Source organism: Psammomys obesus, unplaced genomic scaffold, assembly GCF_907164565.1.
Source record: "Psammomys obesus unplaced genomic scaffold, mPsaObe1.curated_primary_1811, whole genome shotgun sequence".
Classification (NCBI taxonomy): Eukaryota; Metazoa; Chordata; class Mammalia; order Rodentia; family Muridae; genus Psammomys; species Psammomys obesus.
In genome coordinates this window covers 5,876,420-5,898,639 of record NW_026596466.1, presented here as the reverse complement: position 1 = coordinate 5,898,639, position 22,220 = coordinate 5,876,420, and the positions used below count along the sequence as shown (strand labels likewise).

General features: G+C 46.7%; 1 protein-coding gene across 1 annotated transcript; it reads left to right on the top strand.

Annotated features, from left to right (window-relative positions):
- Nucleotides 1–5,414: 5,414 nt before the first annotated feature.
- On the top strand, nucleotides 5,415–14,991 carry Anhx (anomalous homeobox). The gene is made up of 8 exons (XM_055598546.1): nucleotides 5,415–5,663; nucleotides 6,490–6,617; nucleotides 8,566–8,689; nucleotides 9,372–9,574; nucleotides 10,844–11,034; nucleotides 12,664–12,778; nucleotides 14,547–14,627; nucleotides 14,868–14,991. Exons 1-8 carry the CDS (start codon nucleotides 5,415–5,417, stop codon nucleotides 14,989–14,991), a joined length of 1,215 nt encoding a protein of 404 aa, XP_055454521.1.
- The last annotated feature ends 7,229 nt before the right edge of the window (nucleotides 14,992–22,220 follow it).

Here is a 22,220-nt window from a genome sequence, read left to right as displayed (position 1 = left end):
AGAGTGGTGAAGGACATACCATGAGAACAAGACCCTAAGAATCATCTGACTGGGACTCATGGGAACTTGAGAGACCAGAGAACATTCAAGTGCCTGACGTAGGTCTTCTGCATATATGTTATGTCTGAGTAGCTTGGTGTTCAGGTGGCCATCCTAACAGTGGGATGCAGGCTGTCCATGACTCTTTTGCATATTTGAGGGACACCTTTTCAGCCTACTGGGTTGCCTTGCCCTGCCTTGATTATATATTCTATGCCTGGTCTTGTTGTCACTTTTACTGTTATGATTGGTTGATGTCTCTGGGAGGCCAACTCTTTTCTGAGGGAAGGCAGGGAGTGGTGGTGGGGTAGGGCAGCATGGGGGGAGATGCAGAGGGGAGATGCAGAGGTGAATGCTGGGGGCCCTTTGGGAGGGCAGTTTCCTCTGTCCTAGGGTGGGAAGTTCCTCCATGACAGGGTAGCCCACAGAAGTGATAAGCAGTAAGTGAGGGGAGGGAGGGAGTTCAGTGCTATGGTCAGAATTTGCAGCTCTGACTTACTAGCCATCAGGTGTTTCTTCATTTATATGAGTTTCACAGGACACAGATAGACTAATGGTTATCCACTAGTACAGATTATATGATTGATTTTTCATTACATGTCCAGGGTTACAAGTTCAGTCACAATTAGAACAAACAGGACAGATTTTATTATCATTATTAGGCCTATAACTCCAATTTAAAGAATCTAAAGAATGTCTTCTCCAAATCAAGCACATGTATTATATGATGGCCTAAAAACAGTATTTGTACTTCAAGAGCACTCCAGAAAATTGTTTGTAGTTTGAGAACACTCCAGAAAAACAGAAAATATCTGAACCAGTCTTTTGGTGAATAGCAAATGCTAACGTACCTAACCTCTTTTACTATATATTTCATCATCTATGCTATGAAGTAGAACACAGTTATTTTAATTAATCTATCTTACTCACTAATTTCTATTCCTCAAGAGATGTACCCTGCATGACCCTCTATCTTTAAACTACATTTTCAGAGTCAGAGCTCTAAGCCTATGATAAGACAAGACCGTTAATCTCTTGCCTATCTCCTGTCTAGCCATGGTTTAATTGTCTGTTTACTCTGTGCCAATTATACTGTTTGAGTTTGTGCAGAGGCAGTTACCCTAAGAAGATTCCTGAGTAATGGTCCCATCCAGCTATGTGCTTATCTGTGGTTAATGATCTCCAGGGAATAAAGAAAACTTCTAAATAGTGGCCAGATAAAGTAAATTTTAGAATTTTCCTAAAAAGACTCAGACATAATTTTCTCAGGAAAAGACATTAAATGAATCATAATGCAGAAAATCCCCCCCACAATGCAACAGAGACCAAACCCCAAAAGTTAGAGATAGAATGGCCGTGATTGCAACAATCCTCTCAGCTTTGCTGGAGCTGTGTCAAGCAGTTATTCTGGCTTCATGACTGTTGCATTTCCAGTAGATACGGGTGTGCTGGGGAGGAGAGGCTGGGGAGGGGAGAGAGGGGGAACTGGCAGGGAAGCAATATATGAGAGAAGAATAAAAATACATTAAAAACCATGGGTTATCTGGGCTCAAGAGCTCATGAAGGGGAGGTGGTCAAACACCTCTGAGGTCTTGCAACAGAGGAATTTCATCATCAGAAATTCAGAAAAAGAAAAGTGATGAAACCCAGAATGAGAGGAGAAGCAAATACCATAAGAGATTACTCTAAAAATTACCTATCCCTCAATGATCTTCTATTAGGTTGAACTAGATGAAATACCAAAGAACTCAAGAGAATAATTATATGTCTTCTCAACAAAATTATATAAGAAAAAAATTGCCAATAAATCACATGATGACACAAAGAGACAGTTAAATGAAAAGAAGAAAATTAATTTTAATTTTAAAAACATGAAAGAAGAATTCAGTGAAGAACAATGGCAGTGTTGGAAGAGAACACATTGAGCATAATAAAGGGTTTGTGGAGCCTTGACAAGAAATTTATCAAGACAGACTATTTGAGCTTGAAAACAAGATGGTGAACTAGAACATGCAATAAGTGGAAAGGTAAATTGAATTGGTACCCATGTGGGTTTCAGGAAGAAAGCCAGGATCCTCGTTTCTTCAGGTGTTAAACTCCCAACTAGAACAGAAAGAGACCCACTCCTCTTCTGGTCTGTGACTCTCTGCAGTAAGTGCACTTCATACTGAAAATATACCATAACGTTTTGTTTTCCTGTTGGTCAAGATATCACAAACTTCGGGCCCAGGACTAGGATGATGTGAGATGGATGTAACCTAAAATCCTCCTCCCTGAGATCTAGCTTTCATAACCAGAGGTGCTGTACAAGACGCTGAGGGAGGGTAAATGAATAGTCCTATCCAGCAGAGGTGCTTATAAACCATAACAGTGACCAGCGGGGCTCGCTAACCCTAAGGGTGAAACAATGACACTCATGGCTTCGGGGTTACCAATGTCTGTCTGATTGGATCCAAGTCCTGCTTAACAGGAAGAAGATGATATCTGGTATCGGAAGCCTAGGCTACCCATGGCTAGTGTGCTCATGAATCTCAGGAGAGACCGAGACGGTCATTGCATTAGACGCACGTATTCCGTAGCTGCATTCTAAACCTTGTCTTTATATCCACAGTTAGCGTAGGTTCACCCCACAACAAAGAAGCTTATTTTGCAACAAAGTGAGGTGATTACAAAAAAAAAACAACAACCCTACAACTTGTCAAAATACATATATCAATTGATTGTGGGGTGCACAGTCTAATGAATATTATGCAACACAACTTCTGCAGCCCTAGCTCACAGGACCAGGACATCTACTGTTAGACTGTGCCGTCTAGAAACGACAGCAAGGTTCTATCCACTGGATGCTTCAACAGTGTGGGCACCGAAATGAGATGTGAAAATTGGTACTATCATTAATAATCAACAAACATGAAGGGGAGAAATGTCACAGGACCACAACCCTAAATAATAACTACAAAAGATGACAATGCAGCCACTCCTGATGTGATCTGACAGACTAAGATCAGAAGGAAGGAGAGGAGGACCTCCCCTATCAGCGGACTTGGGGAGGGGCATTCGTGAAGAAGGGGGAGGAAGGGTGAGACTGGGAGGGGAGGAGAGAGGGGCTTATGGGGGGATACAAAGTGTAATTAATAAAATTAAATTAAAAAAAAATTAAAAAATAGAGGAAACTAATGACTACTGAGGAGGAATAATTAGTTCCAGGGAATGGTATTCATAGCCCCAGAAGGTGCCAAGGGAGGGAAAAATTAATAGTCCTATCCAGCTGCGATATGTATGAACCACAGCAATGACCACCACGGAATCCTTGTTCCAGGATTATAATCCCAGGAATAATAAATCCAGGGATGAGTTCACTCCTTTGCAATCCCAGCACTTGGAAAATAGCGACAGGAGGATTGGAGTTCAAGGCTCTGTTGTCTACGTACCGAATTCAAGGGCTGCAGTTAGTTGGAGCTCGTCTACATGAGGTCTTATCTCAAAAAACACAAATCCAAAACATGAGCAAGCCAGAAACTAAACTAGAATAACAAACAATACAAATTCTCCTCCAGCAGCAACTGTGATTTTATGTGCTGTACGTATTCGCTTTCCAGATGGGTGTGCAGCACTCACACATTTGACTGTAGCAGGTGACATGGTCAAGCACTCTGATCACGGTTTCTTATACCCAGGAGCCCAACCTTAGAATTCTGTGAAGCAAATCCAACGCACAACTTGGGTTAGGGAAACTCTCCTGAGGCTGTGAGCCCAGTGTGCCTGGGCTACAATCTCCAGGGAGCTGGATAGAACATTGTTCTCCTCCTTGCTTTTGAATACTACATTTGTACTTGCTAAACTATTTTTCTTCTCCCCACAGGCTTAGTCACTCTTCAAACCAGCTACCAGGAGTCACATTTTCCCAGAACCCCCAAACTCTCTCCACAGCTATAGATGGTTAATGCCCACCCTCTGAGTATATGGGAACCCTAATATGGGTCCTGTTCTAGCCCTGCCAGGCCCCAAAGGTGTTTGTCCTCAGAGTTTGTGTCAGGAATATCCAAATTCCCATGTGACCCACGTTTGCTAAGGCACTGGGAGGATGTTTCAGGGAGTGTCCTAAGTCAACTTTATCACACCCTGACAAAGCAGGGGTCTTGGTGTCTAGCTCCGACATCCAGTATTCCCAAGGGTTGCAGAGACTGAGGTTTGTATACTTTGTAACTATACCTTCTAGCCCAGGAGCGCCAGTTGTACTAGCTTCAAAAGTAGATGGGCGGGGGAGGGCCTCAAGGAGGCTCGGGCGGAAGAGGAGAGGATGGGAGGGTGTGGTAAGGAAGCGCCTCCGGTGAGCATGTGGGTGGGGGTGTCCAGAAAGGCAGGGGGCCTGTGCTGCTGAGCACCGTGCGTTTCCGGCTCCTCTTCTGGTGTTTGGAGTTTAGCATTCCCCAGCCTCTACCTAGAAAAGAACAGTGTTTTGGAAAGGTACTGAGCTGCATGTTGCTGGCCTTTTGGGCCAGCCTGGGTGGAGGATTCAGCAGGAGCCACTTTATTCCTAGATAAGGGTCGCATCAGACCCACACCAGCCAGCACAGAGTTTACGGTACTAGACAAAACCGGAATCCTAAGACAGCTCTCCTCCTGGCCTGTGTGATCTCTGAACTTTCTTTTGGGGGCTGGTGATGTAGACTCCAGTGTGCGCAGGAACCAGCCTGGGGTTCTTGCTGGCGGGCACAGCCTGTCCTCGGCCACACTTTCCCCTTGTGTCCCACAGAAATAGAATATCTGAGATTAGGGTGTTGCCTGAAAATCTATCATCAGCATGCGGCCCCAGTACGTTAAGGCAGGAGCTCTTCAAGCCTGTGACTTCGCTGAGAAGTCACTGTGATCGCTCTCCCGGTTCCTCCTGTTGTCAGAGGCTCCGGGGCCCAGCATTTCATCCTTGAAATCTGCGTCCCTGGTCTGTGAAAAGACTGAATGCCCATGGTTAGGTGACGGTCTCGCCAGTCGTGTGGCAGATGCCAGGGTCTCTGGGAAACCCACACAGGACACAACAAAGACCAGAAAGAAAGCAGATCATAGCTTATGTCAGTGCCTGGGGCATAGGAAAGGAAAAAAGGGCAGAAGAAAGGGTTAAGACTGAAAAAAGTGTGATTGGGTAGTTGCAGAATGTCCTGCTCAATTATTGGTGCATAGCTGCCTTTCTTAAGGACACAGCTATTGGGGAAATTAGGAGGACCTTTGAGGCCTACCTTTTCTCAGGTGAGTTATCCTCCCTTGGAAGTGATACAGGCTGAGGCTCACATACTGCCTGCCTTTTGGAACTGATCTGAAGACTCTTAGATAAAACACGGTTGGTATCAGTGTTTCTTTGAATATTCTGTGTCGACAGGATGCAGAACTTCCTGAGGCTGCTGCGGGAGCATGGGGACACCCACTGTCTCCCACAAGACCTGGTGATTCTCGCAGGCAAGCTGTGTCGGGACTTCCAGCACAACCTTGTTCAGGTGCTGTCTTTGGTGAAAGCCATTCTGGAGAGCCGGCATCTTCAGCACCTGCTCCATAATGCAGACGTGGTGCTCGCGTGTGCCCAGGTCCTGGTCCGGCAGGAGCAGCACCTTTCAGCCCTCCAGATTTTAGAGGTATGAGAGTGGTGGGGGGGGTACAGAGAGGAGTGGGACTAGAGCAGTGTCCACTGTCCCCAAAGTGTCATAAGCTCAGGCAGGATGGCCCACTTCCACTAAGCCAAGTGAGACTTTGGTAACATCAGCCAGTACCTTTTAGAAGACTCTTATTGCATAGTGATCCTCTGCCTGGTGGTGAGAAAATGTGTGGCTGTGACATGGTAACATGCTGGGCACGGACAGCTTTGTCAGAGTGGTACACACCTGTGACCTCAGTACTCAGAAGACAAAGTAAAGTCAATGGCAGGTTGCAGGCCAGCCTGTGTCAAAATGATGACACACAACAGTCCAGAAAAATGGAGTGAAAAGACAGGGGAGGGTGTGGTTGTGACTGAGGTGACTAGCAATTAGTGGCATCAGTGATTAAAGTCCCTGAAATGAGACTGGAAACTCATTTGGAAAGTTATTGCCCGAAGCCAGCTAACGGGAGCAAGGCATAGTGAAGTTGCTGTGCTTTGCTTTCTGTATGGGTGTACTTCAGTGAAGGGCTGGGCGTACTTATTTTTTGGAGGGTTTTAGATCAGAAACCAGGCCTCCAATCTCTTCACAACAGACATGAGATGTCCGCTGTAGCCCATGAGGTAGCTGGGTGGCCCCGGGTTGAGGCCTAGTGGGAACTAGGCTTATATGCTTATCTAACATTAGTGGTTTGTGGGTGGAGACTGCTGTGCTCCCACTTCTCACCTGTTTGCCTTTCCCACAGGCTGAGTTGGTGTGGATGATAGATTCCCAAACACTCCAGGGACTATAGGAATGACTGGGTTTCATCAGGTTTTCTCCACAGGGGTGTAAGGTGCCAGGAGGCAGCCAGGAGCTGGTACAGCTCTGGAATGACATTCACTACCACCTGACCATGAGGAAGCTGGGGGTCACCACGCTGAGCCCAGTGCAGAAGTTTCGTTGCAGGAAGAGGTACTTGCTGATTCTCCCCCATGCTGGCTGGCTCCGTGGGTCTCCATGGCTGGATGTAGCATCCCATCCCCAGGGGAGATAGGGAAGCAAGGCCGGGAAGTCACCTCAGGAGAACATCACTGACGTTAGTCCTTGTGTGTCCAGCACTAAGCCACCACTCTGCCTGACACTCCAGTGGCTGGTGGCTGGGAGTGGACGCTTCTGGCCTTCTGACTGTCTCTCCATCCCATCATCACAAGACAAGAAGGATATTGTTGAGGATAGCAAGTGTGAAGGGCAATTGGGTTTTGCTCAGCTGTTTCTCAGAGTATCTGATCCACATGTCTCGGTTCCAGGCTAGACACTGGGGCTACAGGAAGAGAATTCTGTTAGCGTTAGTCTCATCTTCCTCATTTATGGACGAGAAGCGTTACATGAGAAAGTCTGGTCACATGGCTGAGGTTTTGCAGGGGAGATACAAGGCCAGGGCTCCCTGAACGCTGAGACCTTGGAGCGTTGTTCTTTATCTGGGGCGACTCACCACAGAAGGAAGGATGAAAGATTCTGTTTGATGCTCCAAGTAATGCAGACTCCCTGAGTCACGGACTCCACCCTCGGCAGGTTGAAGATGCTTTTTGTGCATTGGCCAGGGTCTTGCAAATGTTGACAGTGTGAGGCAGGTCCTCTGAAGCTCAGCAGATAATGAGCCTCGAAACAGGGGATATGATCACATCCCCATGGGCTGCTAGCCAGCAGACTGCAGCTAAGCAATCATGGTGTCTTTTCCATTTGATGGTGAAGTGTGTCCTACGTGCTAGGTGCTTGGAGCTTGTGGGTACAGAGCACCCCCTGATTTCCTACAGTTGTCCCATGGAAAAGTTCAAGGGACAACACAGAATAATAAAATGGGTTTCTTCATGTGGGGCTCAGACAGTAAGAAGACCAAGACAGATTAGGCCTTTGCTGTGAGGAAGGGGTTACTTTTGACCAGGTCATTGGTGCAAGCCTTGCCAAGCCGTGGATGAGAGTAGGGAAACCACACAGACAACATTTCCAGGCAGAAAGATGGCAAGGTAAGATGCCAGAGACTGAGGCTCCAGACGTTCTGTAGCAATAGCAGACATCAAAGAAAAGTTTGTTTCCAACCCTTTGAAGGTACAGATCTGTTTTCAGCCTGCAGCCATAGGAAAAGGTGGTGGATTGTTTTACCTGCCATTTCCAAGGGTCTCCAGGGAGGCTGTCCGTCAACCTCAGGGCCGTGTGGGGTAGTGGCCAGAACATGGGCTGTGCTGTAACAGTGCTGGCCAGCCCTGTAGTGTCTTGGAGGCCGGCTATGGTCCAGAACTAAAGTCTGGGAGGGAGGAACTCTGCTGAGTGGGAACTTCCAGGAGCAGGGTCAGCTCCATGAGCTGGGAAAACTGGGAGCATTGTACGCTGGCTCCTTCGGCTGCCCCTCCTGACTTGCTCCCTTTCAGCACAACTTCTCAGAGAATAAGCAAGATTGCTGCCCCAAACATCCGTACATCGATGCTGGTTTCCCTTGGCCCCTCCCCCACTCATCCCCTACACTCAGCTTCTCAGGCCCTCCATTCTCCTCCTCATGCATCTCTTCTCCTTTTCTGCTCTGTTGTGTTGGTCCTTATACTATGCGAGAGGCCCAGAGCCGTTTCTCTCTCCTCTCTACACTGCATGGAGATTTTAGAGTCACTGAAGCGACCCTGTAGCCATCTTCCTCATGTGCCTAGGCTGATTTTTTATCTGCTGTATCCTTGAATTTCTTCATAAAGGGCATATGGCATGTATAGAGGTCACCTGTCTGTGGAACAGGTGACATCTAGATGTGAGGCATGGAGGAACATCCCAAGGGCCCCTCATCTAACAACATACAAATGGACCCCACCTGGGACTCCAGGGCCTCCTCCAGAGGATGAAGCTTATGTTATAACTCTTCCTGTCCCTCCTTATCCAGGAACCCACCACCCACAACCCTTTGCCCCGAGGGCCCTAAGAGCCGGAACTTCCTCCCAGAGATTCGGCGCCACCTGCACAACTTTGCCACAAGTGTGGGTGTTTTTCCCAAGAAGGCCCAGTTGGTAAGAACAGTCCACAGCAGGGGTTTCTCTGCCACACTTCAGGAGCTTTCCCCTGTCCAGCCTCAGAGCCTCCCACCTCCTTCCAAGGAAGGCCTCTCTCTTCTATGCAGCCAGCTGCTCTCCATCTTCCCCGTGGTCTCCCTTGTCTTCCTCATAGACAGGTCCCCTTCCTTTTAGGTGGCTCCCCCTCCACTCTGTAGCTCTTTGTGCTGTCTTTATTTCCTTCTCCTCTGCTTGGTGGGGTACACAGCCTCCTCTCAGCCTCTGAGTGGTAGCCAGCTTTTCTTGACCTTTGACACGCTTTGCTTTCTCACGTGGGACTACTCACTTCTTACCTTGATTAATTCCCCAGTGCTTCTCAGTCCTCTACCGTGCGATCCAATCTACAGGGCACAATGGGGCAATGACAAAGCTCCTGGTCGGCGGCTGTGCAGGCATTGAGCCAAGGGTCCATGGTGGTCTCATCTGGCCTGGAGTGGAGTGGGGACAGAAGGCGGGCATGGTTGTCTTGCTCTCGACTTCCTCAGTACAGACAGTGTTTCCCAGGGTACCAGTTCACTGATGACCGTCTCTGTCCCCATCACAGGGATCCAGCTGCACTCTTCTTCCTCAGTAGACATGAGCTGTCCGGGCCACCTCTATGTAACCCTGTAACTCAAGACTTGTTTTATTTTGGGGCCAGGAGAAACTGGCGTCAGAGACCAGCTTGACTCCTGAGCAGGTGTACAACTGGTTTGCCAATTATCGGCGACGTCAGAAGGCTCTTCCCCTGCACGTTCAGAGAGCCCTCAAGACCAGGTCAGGAGCCTCCAGTGCAAAGGAGTGGGGTCCTGAACCGCTGCAGCCCTCAGGAGACCGTCAAGAGCCTGTGGCTGCATCTATGTGGTCAGGTGAGCAGCACACTGGCTTCTAGGGGCTGATTTCTCCAAGATCTAGCTGGCTTGGGTTGACCCCAGCATGGCTGTGTAGGTCTGGAAGTGGGAATGATACTGCCAGAAAGAGGGGACAACGAATTGATTTGGGAAGTGACTCAATCTCCGCGTTTGAAACTGTTGGTTTGCGCTCAAGTCAACCAAGGTCACAAGGATATTTGGATGACTGAAGACCATGTATGATTCTAATCTGTGGAGCTGCTGTCAGCTGGGAAAGAGGCTAGGACCTAATGTTCTCTCTCTCTCTCTCTCTCTCTTTCTCTCTCTCTCATCTGTTAGCTCGATCTGAACCAAGTAGAACTTTACAGTCCCCAGAGACCATGCAGGGATCACAGAGGCCGCAGTGCATGGATTTGAGTTTTCCTGGAGACAACACAGCCTCACAGATGCTGGCTTTCAGGTACTGTCATTTCAAGGCATGGAACACATGTCTTCCATGGTCCCCTCCTTCTTTCGGTGGAGACCAGAGTGCAATTTAACCTTAACCTTAACCTTAACCTCAGCACTGCCTGTGCTGGGTCATGACATTGTGGGTTGTTTTTGTTTTCTTTTTTCAGCTCTTTGGTCAGGGTTTTTTTTTTTTTTTTTTTTTTTCGTGGTTTAAGCAGCAACTGGTGTGTATCTCACTGCCTGAGATCCTCCACCAGCTCTGAGGCCCTGGCAAGGCATGAGCCATCTGCCTGACCCCAGTGCTACTCAGTCAATGGGGCAGTGCCAGGCTGGACCCTGACCTCAGGTTCATGTGACCCCTCTCCCACAGAATGAGGGTGTGGTAGGGCCTGCCGTACAGGCTGTGGCTCAATAAAAGCTTTGATCACGTCTGAGGCACAGTAGCCGTGATGGAATATTCTGACTACTGTTCCTTTAATATTAACCATCATTTATTCACTTGGGATTAGTGTCTTGCAAATCACTTCCTGTTTTCTGGTTCTATGCAGTAGACTTTATTAAGGGTCTGGGACTCTGGGCACAAAGCCGTGACCTTGGCAGACTCAGGGAAAGGTGGGCAGGATGACTACTGTTGTGCCAGGTTCGTCAGCTTCATCAGCTTGAGTTCCCTTCCAACCACCAATCCCCTGCTCCTCCCCACCAAGGTTTATTGTTTGCTTATGTCGCCCAGGTCACTCTATGGATGTGACAGGTACCAGGAGGGACCAGGTTACCATCCTGTCAGCCTAACCTCCATATACCCTGCCCCTGACCTCTGCTCTCTGGCTGCCAGCGACGACCTGTCTGTTTCCTCTGTGGCTAACCGTGAATCATGGACAATGCCCCCTGCACCATCATCCTCCGGGGGAGTTTTCCTCCACACGGGGCAGCCAGAACATAGAAACCAGAAAGAGGCTGGGATGGATCCTGAAGATGCCACTGTGTTGAGGGCCATTTCTACCGTCAGCGATCCCTGTCATGCAGGTGCGTCCACACTGCACAGACTGTGAAATTCTTGTCTCGACCCCTCAACTACCTAAGTCCATAGTCCTGTGCTGGGATGGACGCGTAGGTGTGACACCATCTGCTTGGATCTGTGAAGTTCACAAAACCCGGAACTACTTGAGTCAGAACAGGTTCTTTCCACAAATTTCCCACATTATTTCTCATTTATGCCTATAGAAAAAAATATAAATGGAAAACAAGGCATTTAGGAAAGAAGTAAAAAGGGAGGGAATCGCTGCGTGATGACATACCCTCCCATGTGTCATCTCCTACGCCCCAAACTGCCCTTGCCTTATGTGTGAGAACCTGCTCCTTCCTGCCCTACGCATTGCTCTAGGGTAGAAGTGTAGGCGTTTGTTTGTTAATTATCACTGTCATTCTGAGTGCCTTTAAATTGCATTTTTGCATGTATAACACAGCAGAGATACGCAGCTTTCCATCGTGTCAAGACCTTGTTGATTTGCCTGGGTTTTGTAGCATTCTTTGAGTATAATGTATTTTTTTCTTGCAACTTCTAATTGTCACTTTAGGAAACAGTATGTCTTAAAAAACATACTCACCCCAGCAGCCCTTCATCACCTGAAGGTTCCATAGCCCCTTCCTCACAAAGTGCCCCCAAGCACATTCACTGTGAGATTTGTCCTGCCAGGCCTAGGGTAGTGTCAGTGATGGCCTCGTCAGTTGCTCTGTCTGACCTGCCAATGAGCCTGCTCACATTAGCATGCTTCCCTCTGCTAGCTCTGCAGAGTTCCTTGTCTGAACAGCGTTCACAGTTCCGTCAGTCACTCAGGTATACCTGACACCTGACTATACCAAATACCTGAGCTATGGGAGACGTTTCCCATCCAAAGCATCACAAGCTCCACATTATGTCTGTCTCTCTCCATTGACACTGCACACAGCAGGCTCGCTGGCCTGTGGTCCTTCAGATGTTCCTTGTCTTTACCTCTCATGTGGTGTTCAGGCCGGAGGCTAGAGCAAGCCTTGCCCCAGACCTCTGGTTCTGATCTGAAACCAAGCTCTATTAATGCTGCTGACTACCACATGGACTCAGGGAAGAAGGAGGCTGCCTTTCAGGCTCCTGACCTACCTGTGTGACCTTCCAGAGATGACTAAGGCTACTAGCCTGTCCTTTTAAGAGAGAGAGGTATTTTGATAGGTCACTGTCTGGCACAGCAGGAGAGAAAGCCAATGGCATGATGAGGTAGCAACAGCTTCCTTCTTAAGGAAATAGCATTGAAATTTGAGAAAAGAGGTAAAACATGGAAACAGTGAATCAGGCATGTGGCAGAATCCTCAAGTGCAAATTGCTTGTCATGACCAAGAACAGGAACATGTGTGAAGCAGATGGAGACTGGACTGTGTGAAGTCCATAGTGGAAAAGCCCAGGGTAAAGTCAAGAGAAGTGGACTTTGGCTTTGTCCCTGGAGGTCTGATGGGTCACAGAGGTGGAGGATCTGTCCTTCCTTTTCTGGAGTGAGAGGCTAGGGCCTTGGGGTGGTGAAATGGCTTCTTTTGGGCCAGCCTGCCCCCAGGAAAAGTGGCTGCACCACCGTGTGCTGTGCACTTTCCTTTCACCTGTGGCTTGTGGAATTTCTTTATCTGCAGGATTCGCTGATCTGCACAGTAATTGTTTCCAGAGCATGTTCCCACAGGAGGGTCGAGGACCAAGTGCTGGACAGGCAGCTTCGACCGCAGGCTTGAAACTTCATCATCCTCACAGGTAAGCCAGGACAGTTCTTGGCTGTCTGTGGGTCACAGGGCAGAGTAGGGCTTAGTTTACAGAATCACCATCTCAGAGCTTGAGGATCAGGTTCTTCCTTATGTGTTTCTCAAAATGTCAGCATTCCTTCTGTCACCAAAAGAATACCCTAAACTTTGGCACACACACGTACATCCTGCGCTTTGGATGGTGTGCCCCTGGCCAGTGATCATCCTTGCTCTTACCAGCTTCTCCTCATGTTTGTTCCTTAGACTAAGGCTGCTGGTCTCTGAGAATTAGCAAGGTTACATATACCTTTAATATTTCAAATTGCTGTTTGAGATGGATCAAAAAGCCTAACCCATGACGAGACATGGAGAGATGACAGGACTCTGGGAGGACTTAGGAGACATGGGTGTACAGGGCGGTAGAGGGTCTTGTGGTAAAGTGATAGTATCCAACATCACAAGGACATAAAGAGATGAAGATGGAGAGTGTCCAGGGTGGGCCAGGGTTCTGTAACTGAGAGAAGAGGCACAAGGTTCTCAAACAGCTGACAGTAAGGCAGTGTATGGAGTGATCAGAGGGAGGTCTTCAGTAGAGAAAGAGTAACAAACCCCACAAGATTGGAGGATATCTCCAGAAGGCTAGAAGTATGTTCTGGGGTCCTCTGATGGTAACTGGGTTGCCATGTCCTGCTTCAGTGGACACCGGCTTGTCTAGTGTTTCCAGGTCATGGTGGAACCTACTTCATCTCACCCACCAGGCTCTGACACTCCAGGCCTAGGAATATTCTTCCCTTGTAATGACAAGCTCCATTTTTCTGTGTGACACTGTTTCTGGGAGAGAGAGGAATAAATGCCTACTCCTTTTGGAGAGGGAATTGATGACAAATCAGACTAACAATATCACCGAAGTCCATCTTCATGAATGGATGAGTCTAAGGGGTCACTTGCAGAGCAGGAATGGCCAAAGACGGCCCCATCACCAAAAGCCCACCTCAAAATCTGGAACCCTGAAGCTCTCTGCCAAGTAGCTTGGCAAGTGTGGGCTCCTCCCTAGGCAATGGGAAGGAGAGAGGAGAGGGAGAAAGAGAGGGAAGCTCCTTCAGAGGCTTGGCTGGTCAGAGTCCCACCCCCAGCAGTTGCTTGCTGCTTCTGTAGCATTGGGGAGGGATCTTTGTCAATCTTAAAAAATTCAGCTTTCCAAGACATGAAGTTTGGGTAATTCCCAAGTCTCATACACCTCCCTCCTTCTTCCTGGAGGGAGCGTTCAAACTTAGAGGCAATGACTCCATGAAAATTCTGTAGAATTCTGAGTAAATAGAAACAGGTACTGTATACTCACTTTCTGTTTGCTTTGTGATACAGTCTATTTGTGCAGATCTGTCTGTCCTCAGACTCCCAGCTGTCCACCTGCCTTAGCCTGTGGAGGGGTGTGATTGCGGATGTTGGCCCCATGCCCGGCCTTTGCCTTTGCTTTGCTCTGGTGTCCAGTGTTTAGCATAGCCACTGTGAGATTTGTCCTGCCAGGCCTGGGCTAGTGTCAGTGATGGCCTTGTCAGTTGCTCTCTCTGACCTGCCAATGAGCCTGCTCACATTAGCATGCTTCCCTCTGGCTAGCTCTGCAGAGTTCCTTGTCTGAACAGTGTTCACGGTTCTGTCAGTTACTCAGAACGGCGTGGATGTATATGGGACTATGGGGATCATGCCACTCAGTGTCCCCTTGAAACTGAATCTGTTCTGATGTGAGAATCGGCAGTGTACAGGACAGAGATCTTCCCTTTCAGTTCTTTGGAGGTGATGCCTGCCGCAGCTGCCGTGCCAGCACCCGTGTCCACCATGGAGCTGAGCCAGCCCTTGCTCTCCAGGTGAGGCCTTCTGAGGTTTGCCTGTTTTCTCTTTAGAGCTAGTGCTGCTGGGTGGTGACTTAAGAAGTGACCTGTGTTGGATGTTTCTAGACGTAGAACTGGGCTGGGCTATGGGGATCACAGATCCCTCTCTGAAGTCCAGAATGAGTCTGATGGGGCCAGGAGGCACCCACGTGGGAAGGCAAATGTCCCAAAGCCCAAGAACGTGCCTCTGTGTGTGATGCTGAGCTGCCTTTCCAGGTGCAACAGCTTTCCAGCCAAGCCTCCTTCCTGGGATGCCTTCGGGGGAGACCAAGCCGTTGAGTTTCCTGAGTCCAGCCTGGGTGGGGCTGTTCGTGTGGAGACGGGCCTGCGAATGGAATGAGCAAGTTGCGGGTTGTGTGTCAGTTCCACACAAGTTACAGAGATTTACTTCAAACAACGATCATGTTCCTAGAGTTCCCCCAGAGTCTTCTGTGAGGCTTCCAGGGCTTGCCGTACCACACTGTTGGAGGAGTTTGGCTGGGAGTTCTCTGTGTTGGCAAAGTTTTTGAGAAATGTTTGTGATAGCCTAAGTCTAAGCCTGCTCCGTGCAGGCAAGACAAATGTGAGTTGAGGCCCCTGACACCTGCTGGACAGGAAGGGTGCCCACGGCAAGGGAGAACGCTCACTGTTGAGCCTTTCTGCCCACCTACGCACAGGGCCGCTCGCTCTCTTTGACTCATTGACTCTGTGAGTGGATATGGAGAATGATCCGGCATTCTTTTGCTCATGGTCCTTGCTCCTAGAGTTTGGAGCAACATAGTTGACTGAAGATGGCCCAGACAGAGGGCAACAGAGTGAGTTTCCTTGCCACCTGGTATCCTTTATGCTTCTGCAAATAGTGTTTTTTTTAAACTAAGTGAAGGTTTTTGTTTCAGAATCCCCACTTTATGCTGTATCCTGACATGTTTATATCAATGCAAAGAAATTAACACCATTTTTTCTTGGTGGGGTGGTGTTAACTGATGCCACGTAACCCCCCCCCCCCAATAGATGCTGACTGTTTCCTAGATAGACTTTGGCTTGCATCCCTCTCTCCTTTTAGTTTGTTCCCCTTTAGTTGGTTCTTTCTTTGTTATAAATTCCTAGAAGCTGCATTTCCTCTGAGTTGTTGCTGTCTGTGTGATTTTCTGTGAAGTCTGCCCAAGTCTGTTGCAGAGTGGAAACTATGTATGGGCTGGGAAATCCTAAGAATGGGAACTGAGCCCCACATGCTAGTCCTGAGGTCAAAAGCTTCCAAGTCTGTGGAGGCAGGCACTTAGGGTCTTCTCTTGTACTCACAGGGTGTGGGTACAAGAATGAAGAGCCACTTCTGGGGTAGATGAAGGCTGTGTCCACAGAGCAGGAGATTCTTAACCAAAAGTAAAGGATGGTATTATTGGGGGGTGGACTGAAGTGCTCATCAAATGGAGCAGGTACCTTGGAACTGTGGACGAAGCTTATTACAGTCTTCAGCTGGGAATCAGACAGTCCTCAGTCCTAGGAGAGGAGGCAGGCACGGGTGCCGATAATGGCCTTTTAGGATCTAATTCAGAGGATCTGTTCTGTCTGCTGGATGGGCACAGCCATAGAGAGCCGAGCCTCTGGCCTCCCTCACCAGGCTGACTCCCCTAGATTCGGGGGTGCTGGTAGCAGTGATTGCTACGCCTTGGTTGCTGCCGAGGGCCATTGTGCCCTCAGGAGGCTCGCCCTCTCTTCCCTGGCCTCTACTTTGTGTACAGGGAATAACATGTCTTAGTTGTTCCTCGGGGTCTCCCCACCACAACTCCAGCACAAATTGCCTGACTTCAGCTGCTCCCTGAACCTGTGGGCTGGTACTTCCTGAACCCCTCAATCCTGAATCTTATCATGCTTTCACAGCAGTACCACAAGGATGATGCTTCCAAGCTGTGCTGACCCTGGGGAGGTAATCTCCTCAGCGGTTGGCTTAGAGGGGCAGAGAATCTTTCCAGTTCAGGTTATTCTTTCTTCAAATGAACTTGGACCTTCACAGGAGGGAGCATCCACTGGATTGCCCTTAGCATACCCTCCCCACTGTCCCCACTGTCCCCATTGTCCCCTAACAGCACGGAAAGTTTCTCTTTAGGGGTCCTGATATCTCAAAATTACAGCTGGTTTCTTGGCACCAGCGTGATGTGCTAGCATCTTGAGATTTTTCTCTATGGAAGAAATGATTCCATTACATTCAAATTCAGATTCGCTCAGGTTACCAAGGCACAAGCAGAAAACCAGATTCTTGCCAAAATTATCTTGAATTATATCTGTCCTAATTGCTGATAGAATCCATGTTGCCTTCTGAAACTTGGAGCAAAGCTGAGGCAGGTTAGGCACAGGGAATAGTTTAGAGACCCTTAGTCTGGGCTGCATACACATTCCGTTTATCATACTGTGCTTGGCAGTCTTAGAACCTTATTGAGCTACATGTGTGCTCCTCTGCACAGTGGAATGTGTGTCTTAATAACCATCAATAACCATTCAAACTCATTTCAAGCTACGTCCAAGTACCGAGATGGGGAGACGTTGTCCAACCTGAACTGCTTTGCATTCATGTGAGGCAAGATGGACAGTTTTCTCAAGTGAACCGTTAGTGAGACCCTTCTATATACCACTGCCTTAGTCAGGGTTACTGTTCCTGGAATGGAACACCATGACCAAGGCAAATTGGGGAGGGAAGGTTTTATTTGCTTTACACTTCAACAGCCTAGTCAATCCCTGAAGAAAGTCCCGAAAGGAACTCAAACAGGTCAGGAAGCTGGAGGCGGGAGATAGCGCAGAGACCATGGCGGGTGCTGCTTACTAGCTTGCTCACAATTTTAGGGGTTTCTTTCATTACCATTATGGTAGGGCGCCTGGTACCATAGAAAGTGCTACGGTGGTGAGTGCTACATCCTGGTGTGGAGGCAGAGAAATGGGGAGGAAGGGAGGGAGAGGAGGGGGGACAGAGAGAGGAGAGAGAAAAGGGGAGAGGAGGGGAAGGAGAGAAGAGGGAAACAGGAGGGGGGGTTGAATCTTCAAACCCACCTAACCCCAGTTAGACTCCTCCATTAGACTGTACCTACTCTAACAAGGCCACACCTCCTAATCTGTCTAATCCTTCTCAGGTAGTGCCACTCCCTGTGACTAAGGTTCAAAAGTGTGTACCTTTTGGAGGCCATTCTTATTCAAACTACCACATTCCACCCTTGGAGCCTTATCATAATGCAAAATGCCTTTAGTCTGACTTCCTACAGTCCCTGAGGTCTTTAACAGTTGTTAAAAGTTCGAAGTCGCTTCTGAGACTCAGGGCAATTGCTTAACTGTAATTAGCTGTAAAATCAAAGTCACAGAGCAGATGGCATACTTAAAACACAAAATGGCACAGAATATACGTTACCATTCCAGAAGGGAGAAAAAGGAACATGTGAAGAAATGCTGGACCAAAGCAAAGAAACAGCAGGGCAATTCCAAATTCTGCCTCTCCATGCCTGATTGGCTTTCCTTAGCAGGGAAGGGAGGTTCCACAGTCCCTTTTGTATCCTTGGATTTAAATAAAGCCAGAACCACGTAGCTAAAATTGCCAACTTCCGCTGCTCAGTGGAAAGCTCATGTCTTTCTTTACTGCTTAAGTGGTTTTTGTTTGTTTGTTTTAATTTCTCTTTCACAAGTTGGAAGCGTGGTAGGGTGGGGTCTTACCCTGAGGTCATTACTCCATTTATTCCCGTTAGCATACTGTTAAACATTTTAGCTCTATTACACTTCCTGGTACTCTTTTTTTCTCCTCAAACTACATTTTGTATTTTTTAATCCAGCTTGCTCCTTTTCATTATAAGAGTGATTATTAATTACTGCATGATGAGGTCAATACTAGGCTGTTTTGAAAGCTCCTCTGCCCAGCCCATTTATCCAAATACTCTTCAAATTAGCCTCAGATTATTATTATTTTTTTTTTGCACAAGTAAAGAAAGCAGCCATTTGCTTCACCAAAATATCACAAGAATGGTTTCTATGCCACTTTCTCACTTTCTTTCCTCTGAAACCTTTTGAGCTGAGGCCCCATAAGTCACATTGCTCTCAACACTACTGCCTTCCGTGTTCCTCCAGGGACACTAGGAGTACCCTGTATACCCTGCTGAAAGTGTTCATCCCCTTTTGTAGTACAGCATCCCAAAGTCTACTTTCTGCCAACAGGTAGCACTGTTAGGTCTGTCATAGAAATACCCCTCTCTGGTAACAACTTCTGTCCTAGTCAGGGATGAAACACCATGACCAAAGGAAGTTGAGGAGGAAAGGTTTTTTTCCTTAGTTATGAGTGCATATAATTAAAGTCAGATGCCTTATGGTAAAGAACATGAGCAATAGAAAGATGATTATAAAATTAGAGAACTGTCTTCATCGTACCCTTTAATAGCCTAACTCCTTTTACCTGGAACCACATAAAACGAAGTCCCCCCAAAAATGGGCGCCCTGAAGATTCATCACTCAGTGTTTCCTTGCAATATAATCTTATTTCTCTATTGTTTTGCTTTAAATAAAGTTATCTTGCTACTTTTGAAAATCTGTATGGACTTTTGTATCAATTCCTTGAATAAGAATCGAACAACTTGGAGACATTTGACTCTGACCACGCTGTCATCAGTCTGGGTATCCTCTTCTGGAAATATTAGATCACAAAGCCTATAGCTGCTTTTCCCAGAAGTCAGCCCACAACCCAGTAGCTGGCTAGATACTCCTCAAGCTCTGCTCCTGAATACCTGTTCCTGTTAGGCCAAGTGCTTAGGAGAGAATCGAATGTTGTGGAACTTCCCTATTGCCCCTGAAAATCTAGAAGCCTCAGGGTTATGGATGAGGACTGTTAGGGTTTGAATTAGTCATTAGGGCTAGCTTTTAGGATAAAGCTAGGGTTAGAAGTTAGGTTAGTGACAGGGTTATGGGATAGGTAAAGGTTGTGGATTAACTTACGGTTAAGTTGAGGGTTTTGTTACAGGTTATAGGATGTAGGCTATAAGGCCTTGACGCCTTTAGGATATCCCTATTGGGAGAAACCAGTGGGGTGGGATTAGCATTAAAATGAGTGTTAAGCTGGGGTTTAGTGTATTGGATAAAGGGTTAGAAGTTCCACTTATTTTTAGAATTAATGTTAGGGACAGATTAATGTTAGGTAATTGGAAATTAGTGATAGGTAAGTGTAAGTGGGTAGATTAACAGGGTTGGAGTTAGGTTATATTAAAGTTAGAGTTACATTAAAGTTAGGTAATATTAAAGTTAGAGTTACATTGGTAGCACAGCATTAGAACTAACTTTAGGGTTGGAGGTAAACACAGGGTTAGGGATCATGGTTAGGCTTTTGCTCACCAGGAAGGGTTATCTTGGGGGTTTTCATTTAGAAGCTATGATTAAGGTTAAGATAGACTTTTTGTTAAGGTCTAGTAATGGGGATAGGGTTAGAGTCAGTGGTTAGGAGGGTTATTTTTGAAGTTAGAGGATAAGATTAGGGTATTGGTTAGGTGTTACGGTTAGAATTCAGATTAGAGCATAGTGTTTGGGTTAGGATACAAATAACAGGTTACATTTAAGACTAGTCTTATGTAGAGTTTATGTAGAAATATCTGAGTCACGTTAATGGCTAAATGGAAGGGTTTTTGGATGTTTTGATTATAGCTTAGGCCTGGTGTTAGTTTCAGAATTTGTGCCAGCATTAACTACAAGGTTAAGGTTAGGATTAAGGCTGAAGTTAGGGGTTGAGACCATTATTAGTTAAGGTTATCACTAGGTTTGGGGATTATTACTTGCAGTTATATTTGTATGAGACCTTGTGATACCAGAAAATTCCATTGTCTCATCACTATATTGAATTTTGACATGAAAGTGATAAAGTTTACTTTATGAGTGGTGGTTTTAATAAGTTTGGCTACCATAAATTCATGTGTTTGAATATGTAATGGTACTATTAGGAGGTGTGCCCTTGCTGGAGTAATTGTGATCTTGTTGAAGAAAGTGTGTCACTGAGGCGGAAAGCTTGGAAGTCTCCTACATTCAAGCTGTGTCCAGTGTGAAATTCTAGTCTTCTCTTGGATGCCTTTGTATCAAGATGTAGAACTCTTGACTCCTCCAGCACCATGTCTGCCTGCATGCCACCACGCTTCCTATCGTGGTGATAATGGACTGAACCTCTGAAACCGAAAGCCAGCCTCAATTAAATGTTTGTCTTTATAAACGTTGCCTTATAAAAATGTCTCTTCGCAACAATAAAACCCAAACTAAGAAAGAAGTTGGTACCAGAAACTGGGCTATCGCTGTTATAGGCCTGATCATGTTTTTTGTTTGGAAGAATGAGGATTTGGGGACTTTGGGTTAGGAAAACAGTGGAAGGCTTTAAGAGGGCTTAATGGGCTATCCTAGTAGGAGTATGGAAGACATTGGGCCTGAGGGTGATTTGAACTGTGGGGGCCTGGCTCAGGAGGTTTTAGAGAAGAAGAATTTTAGTATGTTGCCTAGAGATTATTCTTGTGATACTTTAGTGTAGAGGTGTGGAATTTTTTTTTCACTTGTCTGAAGAGTTTGCCTGGGACTAAAGTGACAAAGTAAATCTCAAAACAGGGTAATACAGACTCTGTTCTCTGGTTCACTCTTATGAAGAGCGTTTTGATCAAGCATTGCAAGCTGAGCAAGGAAAAATACAAAATGTCTGGCTCAAGGATTAAAGGGGCATCAGGAAGTGGAATAGAGGTAAATCCTGTGTATATGGAGATAACCAGATTAAAGATATTAAATGGAAGTAAGGAACTGATGACATTGGGGCAAGATCTCATCCCACTAAGCATCCACTTTGTGAAAAAGATGTTCCCCAAGGGACATCCCACTTATTCTAAATTTACAATGCATTTGCGGTTGTACAAGGGATACTTATATCATGTTCAGCATTCTTATGACCTGGTTATTTTTTATGCTTTTGTGGTTGTATGAGAGATCATGTTAAGCATTATTATGACCTGGCTATTGTTTTCATTTGGACATAAGGAGATATGACTGTGTGTCAGGTTGTCAGGGGGTAGATTGTGATGGCTATTCTTGGTTGTGAACTTGGCTGTATCTGGAATAAACTACAGTCCAGAAATGGAGAACACACCTGTGATGTGGATCTTGAGGCAGGAAGACAACAGGCCTTTGGTGTGGATCTTGAGGTGGGATAACACACACTTTTGTTCGGTGTGTGTTATCTCACCTTTTAATCCAGATGCCTTTTAATCCAGATCTTGTGGCTCAGCCATGCTTATAATGATCTACAATAAAAAATAATTAAAGAAAATCTGCGGTCCCGGTGTGGTGGTACATGCCTTTAATCAGAGAATTTAGGAGACAGGGGTATACAGATCTCTAAATTAAAGGCCAGCCTGATCTACAGAGCAAGTTCCAGAACATCTAAACTTAGGCAATGAAGGAAATCATAGAAAGCAAAAAGCTGATGAAGATGTAATTGAACAAGGGCACCATGTTCCAGCCTCAACAAACAGCAGAACTTGGTAGCTTTGGCCATGTGGTTTTAGCATTAAAATAAAGAATGGAATTTCCCTCAGTGGAAAACCATTGAGGCCA